This window comes from Acomys russatus, chromosome 23 (assembly GCF_903995435.1).
Source record: "Acomys russatus chromosome 23, mAcoRus1.1, whole genome shotgun sequence".
NCBI classification, from domain to species: domain Eukaryota; kingdom Metazoa; phylum Chordata; class Mammalia; order Rodentia; family Muridae; genus Acomys; species Acomys russatus.
This window is the reverse complement of record NC_067159.1, coordinates 11,608,000-11,617,680: the sequence shown is the minus strand read 5'-3', so window position 1 is coordinate 11,617,680 and position 9,681 is coordinate 11,608,000. Positions and strand designations below refer to the sequence as shown.

General features: G+C 47.2%; 1 protein-coding gene across 1 annotated transcript in view; it reads right to left on the bottom strand.

Annotated features, from left to right (window-relative positions):
• Positions 1–268: 268 nt before the first annotated feature.
• Positions 269–9,681, bottom strand: part of Aknad1 (AKNA domain containing 1) — a 36,830-nt gene continuing 27,417 nt past the window's right edge. Inside the window, exons 7-11 of the mRNA XM_051165662.1 lie at positions 7,833–7,955; positions 7,631–7,738; positions 4,143–4,221; positions 1,082–1,211; positions 269–412 (exon numbers count right to left, since the gene is read on the bottom strand). Coding sequence (XP_051021619.1) covers positions 278–412; positions 1,082–1,211; positions 4,143–4,221; positions 7,631–7,738; positions 7,833–7,955 — 575 coding nt within the window. The 3' untranslated portion in view covers positions 269–277. The remainder of the gene's footprint in view (positions 413–1,081; positions 1,212–4,142; positions 4,222–7,630; positions 7,739–7,832; positions 7,956–9,681) is intronic.

Genomic DNA, 9,681 nt, shown 5'->3' with positions numbered 1-9,681 from the left:
GTATTTCATTATGAATTAGGAAGAACATAGATTTATTTTCACATAAGTACATAAATGCCAGAGGGCCAGGTGTTTTTTTTTTTCCATTTAAGCACTTTGTGTAATTCATTTCTTACAGTTTTAAGTGTTTTCTCTAGAGTGCCATCTCCCTACATTGTGTCATAAGTAAAATATTTTTGTATTTTATTTATTGCAGTAAGTATTTTACTTTTTGTAGTAAAATATTTCCAGATATTTTGGAAAAGACCAAAACTTTTAATCCTTGACTTGGCTTGACTTAGTAGTATTTTAGTTGCTGCTTCCACTGCTGCACCTTGGTGAGGTCTTCTGCGATGGATTTAATCATTTGGTCAGTGGTTTTTTTCAATATGGTTGCTGTCTTTAAGGCATGATCCAAAGCCGAGTTTAAAATCTACAGAGAAAAAGCCCACATATTTTAGTTACATAAACTCATGAGTGTCGCTGATAATTGGATTGGCTCATTATTAAACATTACAAGATGGAATTTTTGGAGCATTCTGTTTCCATGCCGTTTATTTCTGGTTTTGAGGGTTGGTCTCCTAGGCAACCGGTCTGAGATGGAATGTATTTGTCAAGGGAAGGGAGAGAGAAAAGATGAGCACGTGACTGATGAATCAGAGGGCGAGGAAAGCAGCCTGCTGGCCTGCTCCTGCTGTAGAGAAAAACAACAGCCCTGGGGTCCATCAAAGGGGACTGAGAGAAGGCTCCCATGGGCACCGCGCATGCGTATGAAAGTAACTGGCATTACCAGTCTGAACATAGGCGGCACCCCTAACCACTGTCACCGGAACAGACTGGGGCCTTCGAGCTGGCCTAGGGGAATCCTGCAGCAGAGGTGCCGCCCAACAAACGCTTTCTCCAGGAAGTTTTCTTTGGAACCAGTTTAGGACTAATGCAAACCAGGTGGCTGTTGAGGCCCCGTGCGAGATTAGTGCTGAACAGAAATTGTTTGTAGCAGATCATCGTCTGAAAGCCCATACTCTTAACGGCTGGACAGGCAGCCGCCCTGCGCTCATTAAGACCACGTGTCTGAACTGCAAGGCTTTCGCTCGCTCCTCACCTTAGATTCCATTTCTTCCATGCTATGACCGTCACACAAGGACTGGATTCCAGGAATCCAGAGGAAGTGGAGGTGGGGTGAGGGTGTTACAGAATCTGAGGTACAGGTCAGGTAAATCTTGGGATGTTTTCTAGAAGACAAAAGCACACTTACCTGGGTGTGGCACCACTCACATGCACTCTCTCCCACTAGGTTCAGAGATAGCTGTATGAGTGTGTGTGTGTGTGTGTGTGTGTGTGTTACCACCCACATGCACTCTCTCCTACTAGATTCAGTGATGTGTGTGTGTGTGTGTGTGTGTGTGTGTGTGTGTGCGCGCGCGCGCGCGCGCATAGCTGAGGGGCCTGCCTTTCATGGGGCTGTCCACAGCTGAACTTCAGGAAAAAGTGGTCACTATAGCCAATGAGGCCCTCCATCCCAACACTGCCTTTTTGTTTTTTGTTTTGTTTTGTATTCTCCAGAACAGAAAGAGCCGAGAGTCCAAAGAGATTATTTTTCTCTTTTAGGGCCACCCTTCTACACTGCATATATATATATAAAACAGAGACACACAAAACATTGCCAATTCCAACCCCTTGCGTGGCAAGGCAGCCAAAGCCGTGGGGAAGTGAAAGCAGTGGTTCCCCCCTACTCTACCTGCTGTTCTCTGAGGAGCAGTCCTAAGTCGGCCTGTGATGGTTGTGGTGCAGGCCCACTGATACTCGGGGTGTCTAGTGCCCAGCTACAAGTGACCTGTCTTTATGAAGAGGGCCTTCCACAAGCGCTTGCCTGTAGACCGGTCTGTTGTGAAGCCTCCTGCGTCGGTCCCTCCGCTAGGCATTATTTCAGGACTGACACTTGTGAGCAATATGGTCTCCAGGAAGTCACCTCAGAGCATCTCAGTCTGCCCCCAGCACATTCCCATCAGTTGGTTGTAAAGTTCACTTAGCACATTGGAGCCATCCTCTAGATGAGAGGCAGTCTCCCTCAAGGGCCCCTGACTAATTAACTCTCCCATCCCCTCACCCCTCCCACCCCCCGACTCGGGGTGGCAGTATGGTGCAGCGGGACGTGCAGGGACTCTGGAGTCCTTCCTCAAATAGAATGACCAGCAATGTTGAGCACTTCACTTGTTTTACGTCTTTTAAATTTCGCTGACAACTTCATACACGTACATAACACACTTGTATGATGAATTATCATCACATGCATCCTGCCCTCTCATTCTCCTCCCAGCACCTCCCTCCCCTCCCACCACCTAGTCCTCATCCCATTTTATTGTTATTTTTTGAGTTTATTTTAATACCCACTGTAATTTTTTTTAAAGCTTTCTTTCTTTATTATGTATACAGTGCTCTGTCTGCATGTACACCTACATGCCAGAAGAGGGCATCAGATCCCATTATAGATGGTTGTGAGTCACCATGTGGTTGCTGGGAATTGAACTCAGGACCTCTGGAGGAGCAGTCAGTCAGTGCTCTTAACCTCTAAGCCATCTCTCCAGCCCATACCCACTGTAATTTAAAGCCAAGAACTATCCTAGGTGTTTCCTATGTGGTCTTGGTTGATCGGGTTCTATAATTCCCATTTTACGTGCAGGAAAGTAGAGGCTCAGGGAGGGTAAGACGCCTTCCTAAGGACAGAGATATGACATAAGCCCAAAGAGTCTCCAAAATACATTATTTTGTTGGTTTTCTCTTTTTAATGAGTTGGAGTTTCAGGCATCTGTGAGGCTCTGGTGTGGGTGCTAGGAATCAAACTTCAGCCCCTTGTTTTGGTGGCTTTTTTGTTTTTGTTTTGGGGGCGAGGTTGGTTTTAGAGACGCTCTCATTATGAGGCCTGTCTGTCCTGGTATTTGCTCTGTAGTCCAAGCTTGCCTCAGACTCCCGCATGCTCTTGCCCCAGCCTCTGAGCCGTGATTACGGGTTATCCCTGTTCTGCCTGACTACACATACCATTATTTAAATCACTGTACTTTTCTGGGTAGCAGGCTTGGGTCCCTCGGCCCTGCTGTTGGTTCCATCTTAAACGGCTCCAACACTCAGCTTCTCTCTGTCACCCTGAGCTTCCGTGAGCTTCCGTGACCAGTGGACTCTCCATCGCTGTACCATCTGGCCTCTGGGCCATATCTCATTTCTCACTAACTGCAGTGGTTTTTCCTTTGTTTGTTTGTTTCTTTTGTTCTGTTTTATGAGACTTCTGCAGCCAGAACTCCTACCTAAGCCTTCTGAGTGCTTGGATTGCAAGCGCAAGCCAGGATGCCTGACTACGCCAGAGATCTTCCACAATTCTTAACCTTCCCTTGGTTCCCTGATGTTCTGAAGACTCTGAAGCAGCCTGCCTGCCTTCACCTGCTTCATCTTGCCCCTGCCACTCCCTCCCTCTGGGCTCCTGACACACTGACAGGTTCCTGAATTTGCCCAAGGGCATTTTCTCCTCAAAAAGCCTGACTCTAGAATGTTCCTCACATCGATCCTGACGTTCTGTGGTAGTTCATTCATACTTCTCCTTTGAGCTCAGGCTCTCAACCCCCTGCTCCCCCCCCAAATCAGGTCCGTTGCACCCTGCATGGTCCTCTTTTGACACTCACAGCTCTTCCATGAAAACATAGACCTGGAGAGCAGATATGCTGTGGTCGCAGCCTCAGCACGCAGCACAGTGTCCACACTGGGCACCTAGATGTTGGCTGAGTGAGCAAGTCAGTGATTGAAGTAACACTGGATAGGTCTAGGCTTGAGTCCCAGGACCAGTAATCTTGTCTAGGTAATTAATGGTATAATGTATACTATGGTATACATTGGTATACAATGGTATAATATAACCTTAATAATGACAGCCTATTGTGTGTGTGTGTGTGTGTGTGTGTGTGTGTGTGCGCGTGCGCGCGCACGTAAGCATGCTCAGATTGAATTTTTAGGAGAGTCTTAATCTGTGCATCACTGTCCTCAAATTCACCATATAGCCCAGCCTAGACTTCGGCTTTTGATAAGCAGACTGCCTTAGCCTCCCAAATTTAGAGGTTATGGGCAAGAGCAGTCATGCCTGATCCTGCTTCTGTTATTAGTAATAATAAAATTCTTACCCCGCCACAGAACTGTGCTCATCTTGAAAAGGCTCCAAGTTCACTCTCTGGGAACAGATCCGTTTTGGTTTTGAACAAGCTGAAAAACGTTAACTGTGATTAGATTCAGAGCATCAACATGACCTCCACAGGTCTTTGAGGTGGGGGGCCAGTCTGGTACACACTACAAGTTCCAGGGCAGCAGGGATACACAGTGAGTGCCTGCCAAATCCAAAAGCCAGAAACCTTCAAATGGTGGCAATGGCTTTCTCAGCTTTGCAGTATGGATGAAACAGCTTATAAAAAATAAACAACAGCCCCACAGTGGTGGCGCACACCTTTAATCCCACCACCCGGGAGGCAGAGGTAGGCCGATATCTGTGGGTTCCAGGTCAGCCTGGCCTACAAAGTGATATCCACAACACAGAGAAACCCTGTCTAAAAAAAAAAAGACACACACACACACACTTAACAAGTATATAGTAACAGAGTTAAGAAACACAGAAAACAGAATTTTCTTTCAAGACTCCTGAATTCATGAAAAGAAACTCAACCTTATTTTTTAAATTGTTATTTCATTCATTGATTTATTATGTACGAGCGCACGTATGTCACTGTGCTCACATGGCAGTCAGAGGATAGCTTGCAGGAGCCGGTTCTCTCCTTCCACCACAAGTCTCGGGGATTGAACTCACACTGGCAACCTTGGCAGCGAGGACCTTTCCCCGCTGAGCCATCTTAGTGGCCTTATTCCTGATTTGCTGAGACAGTCTCTCTGTCCCGGGCTGGCCTTGAACTCACAGCAGTCCTCTTGAGTGCTGGTATTCTAGATGTGGACCATGATAACCAACATAAAACTCTGGCATAAAACTCTAATAGAGCCCAGGAGACTGAGGCAGGAGGATTGCCACAAGCCCAAGGCCAGCCTGGGCTGCAGAGTGAGACCCTGCTCAAAATTATGCATATATGGACACTTATTTATTTATTTATTTATTTATTTATTAGCAGACAAGAGACCAGGGATTTAGACTCATGTGACCCGGCCTGGTTTTCAGCTCTGGGCCACTACCTCATCTGGTGAATGTGGGGAGGGTGCCGCTTCCAAAAGGCAAAACCCAAGTGAATGCTGGACTCCTCACCAACGTCAGGAGCAAAGATTGTAGGAGTCAGAAACTAACTACTACATTATTAAGATCATTCCAGAAGAGAAACTAGGTGACAGAGAGAGACATGGGAAAGTCACTATGGAAACCAGGGAGACACCAAGGAAAGGTTGAGAGAGACAAGTCAGTGGGGGAGGGAGGGGGACCTGCACTGTCGGATACAGTATGTATACAAAATTCACTACCGCCCCCACCACAACCCGCTTTGTGCCTTTGAACACTCGGTGGCCAGTTGATGGGGATGTCTGAGGAACTGGAGAAGCCTTAGGTGGTGGTAGGACTTAGCAGGCGGAAGTGAATCACAGGAGGGTGGGTGTTATGGGTTGCAGGCTGCCTCTGCCTCCAGCCAGGGCTCTGCTTTCTACTAAAGGTGTTACCAGCCTGCACCTCACTCCCACCACCATGCTTTCTCTGCTGTGATGGACTGGACCCTTTCAGCCTAGGAACCCATAAGGCTTCCCCCAGGTTGTTTCTGTCAGGAGTAACATGAGTGCAGTAAGAAAGGTAACTAACACTTCTGTTGCTGAGGAGCCCCCTTCCCGTTTCCCCTCCTCCAGCCTCCATCTTCATCCCTGTCTTAGTCACTGGTGTCACATAGTGAGGCTCTGCCACCTTCCACTGGACAAAGAAAATCAGCAGAGACTGTCGCTGGAGACAGGGTAGATGCCAAAAGGTATGAAGTAAAGCATCTGGTCTATCCAGTGTTGGGTCACAAACACAGATGCTAATACATTCAATCTCAATTGCCAGTTGTCTCTAAATGTAGATCCAGAAACAGAAATAAACATTTGATGTTGTGTTGTCGTTGTTGCTTTGTATGTTTTGGAGACAGGGTTTCTCTGTGTAGCCCTGATTGTCCTGGACTCACTTTGTAGATAGACCAGGCTGGCCTCGAACTCAGAGATCTGCCTGCCTTTGCCTCCCAAGTGCTGGGATTTAAAGCATACACCACTGCCACCCAGCTGGAAATACAAATTTGAAATGAGTTCAGTGTCATGGGATTCAGTCCTAGGCCGAACTACAGAGCCCATTGTCTCAGATGCGGCACCCGATGGTCATTCCTATCGGCTCACTTTCCTGAAGGTTCTTATCCAAGACTGAAGGCCAGCCAGTGACTCTGTGACATTTCTCATATCTGTATTAGAAGAATAAGTCCAGGGCTGGGGTGTGTAGTTCAGTAATAGAACACTTACTTTACATATGTGGTGCTCCAGGGGAAGAAGAAAGGAGAGAGGGCAACAGGGGTGAGAGGAGGCGGGGGCGGGAGGGGGGTGTGGAAGAGGAGGAGAGGCCTAAAGATCAAGAAGACAGTAAAGAAATTCACTATGTGGCTTCTGCAGAATCATAGTGACTCACTTTGGAAAAACGTGTCCAGTTGGAGGATTTGTCATCTGGGGAGGGTAGAGAGGAGCCAGTGACTAAGTCAGGCAAATGGCATTGTTTGGTCTCCGGGCATTGGCAGCTGAGAAACATTCTGTCTGGTGCTTGCCTCAGAGAGGAAGAATTCTAAAGGGATGGAGGAGAGCACCTGCCTCTGTTAGAGAAGTGGGCGTGGCTGGCTGCTGGAGTGAAACAGGCTGTGTCTTCTCCCAGGCCCCCTGTGTCTTCTCCCAGGCCCCCTGTGTCTTCTCCCAGACTCCCTGTACCCACAGCATCCTTTGATGCTGCTTTCGTATTTGCTTTGAGCTCCCCTTACTTGGGACCAAGTTTCTTTCAGTTCAGAACTTCTTGGGAGGGAGGTGCTGCACCTTAGTCATATTTATAAATAAGTGTGTGGTTTCAATGTTTCTTCAAAGATTGCAAATGTTTGCATTGGAAATTAGCAATGGTTGGGCTGGAGAGATGGCTCAGTGGTTAAGAGCACTGACTGCTCTTCCAGAGGTCCTGAGTTCAAGTCCCAGCAACCACATGGTGGCTTATAACCATCTGTAATGGAATCTGATCCTCCCTCTTCTGGTGTGAGTGAAAACAGAGCACTCATACACATAAAATAAATAAATAAATGTTAAAAAAAAAAAAAAGAAAAGAAAGAAATTAGCAGCAGTGCGTCTGAGGCATGCGCTCTGGGCACGCTAAGTGGGGTTAGTAACAGTGGAGTCGGCCATTAATTGGTTCCGAGCACATGCTTGCTGCTCCCTTGACTGATGCAGCACTCCCTAACTTCCCAGCCCTCTGCCATAGGCATTTCCCGGCTCCAGCTCCCGCTCAGCTTCCTGCCACCTGCCTGCAGAACCGAGTTTGGAAGTGTCCAGTAAGTGCAAGAGACCCAGGCAGCCATCCGGCTAGAGAGGGCCTGGGAAAGGCAGTTATTGACACAGGCAGGGTCACACAGGAGATGGTACTTACAAGACAAAGACATTTTATTTCCATGTAAGAAGTGAGACTGGGCAAAGGTATATCCTCCACCGTGACTGAAGCCATCCTGCCCCGGAGTGTCATATCTATAATAAAATTCTAAAAGAAAAAGATGGAAAATACAGCTCCTTGCCTGGGGATGATGGCCGTCCCTCCTCCCTCCCTGCCCCTTCTAGAGTCAAGTTGGCCTCACCTTTCGGTGGCTCTTTACTGCAGACTCTCTGGGAGCTGTAAGTCTTGCTGCCACAGCCCTCACATTTGTTACTCTGTAGTCCAGTGCCAGAATCAGAACAGAAGCTGGGCCCTGGATCAGAACCTACACAGAGCACAGGTCTGTTAGGCTTAGTCACGAACAGCAGGGCGAGTAAGTGCTGATGTGCTGGGCACACTGTGGGCTGTGGAGATGCCAATGAAGACCAGGGTGCTTAGGGCTGGGGCAGGGGAGGGTGTAAGCAAGACCTGAGGTTAAAGCCTGGCTCTGCCACTTAATAGCTGTGATGGTTGAAAATATATATATATTAATTCTTTGACCTTTTTGTCTGTCTGTCTGTCTGTCTACCTATCTATCTATTCATCCATCCATCCATCCATCCATCCATCCATCCATCCATTGAGGCAGGCTCTCTCTACATAGCCCTGGATATCCCAAAACTCACTATGTAGACCAGGCTGGCCTCAAACTCACATAAATCCACCTGCCTCTGCCTCCCCAAGTGCTGGGATTAAAGGTGTGCCCCACCACACCAGGCCAATACTCACTTCGAAAGGTGGCACCTGGGTTTGACAGTAGAACCTTTGCCTGGCATACACAATGCCCTGAGTTCCACCTCCAGCACCACGGGGAAAAGGAAGGGGTTGGTCTGAACTCTTGAGTACGGGTTCATGTCCAGTAAAATAAAGTGACAACGACAATCTAATACCCCTTGTCCCTTGCTTGTAAGGAGGCTGGTTGTCATATCTCATGTCATATAGGAGGCTCCACTGAGTCTCCCTGTTAATGAGCACAGGAGTGACCCACTCTGGAGCCAGATCCTCTGGCCAGAGCCATAGAAACTTCCAGATACTACTGGTTACTGTTTGGAGTCATTAGGTTCTGGCATAGATTGTCATGAAGTGGCAGATAACCAATACACTAGCTTTGACCCAGGCAAGTTGTATTTCCTTATCTATAAAATAAATATAACTCCCATCTTGCAAAGGTGTCAGACTCGCCATAGACTATTTAGTCCCCCAGCTGCAGACAGCCTGGCAAAGGTATCTTGATATATAAAGTGCAAAACATTTCAGTATCCAGGTCTTCGTATGGCTAAATGAACAGTTCTGAGGATATTTTTAAAGTTTAAATTGAGACATTACAGATACTTTATTATTTCACTTAAAAGTAAAAAGGGCTGGACTGTGGGTCAGTGGCAGAGCTTCTTGCTTAGCACGTGTGAGGTCCTGGAGTCAATCCTCCACGCCATCAATAGCAACAGGAAGTGGGCACAGTGCCACCTGCCTGTTACCCTAACTGCCTCAGAGCTCCAGAGTTTGGAGACAGCGTAGGCAACATAGCAAGAAAAATTTTCTCATTTTCCCTTTGAAAAATAAATAAAAGTAATGAGTTCATCTTCTATTAGCAAAGTAATATGTTTTCAATTAAATTTTTTTTCCAAAATTGAAACCCAAAGTTAATGAGAAGAGTGTGGCTGTCTTACAATTTGGGTACTGTCTTTGGGAACTAACTGGGCCGCGTGGCTGCATCCCTATGGACGTGCTGCAGTGCTAGCCTTATATTCCTGCAGTACAACATTGTTGGGAAAAGGAAAGGACACCATTGAAAGGGCTTTGAAGTGTTCAGTTCATGAAGCCTAGTATTTGAAGGCGTGTGTGTGTGTGTGTGTGTGTGTGTGTGTGTGTGTGTGTACGTGTGTGTACGTGTGTGTACGTGTGTGTACGTGTGTGTACCAGAAGAGGCCATTAGATTTCTTGTGAGCCTCCCAAACGAATGTAAGAACAGTAAGCAATTCTTCACTGTTGAACCACCTCCCCACCCTCCAAAA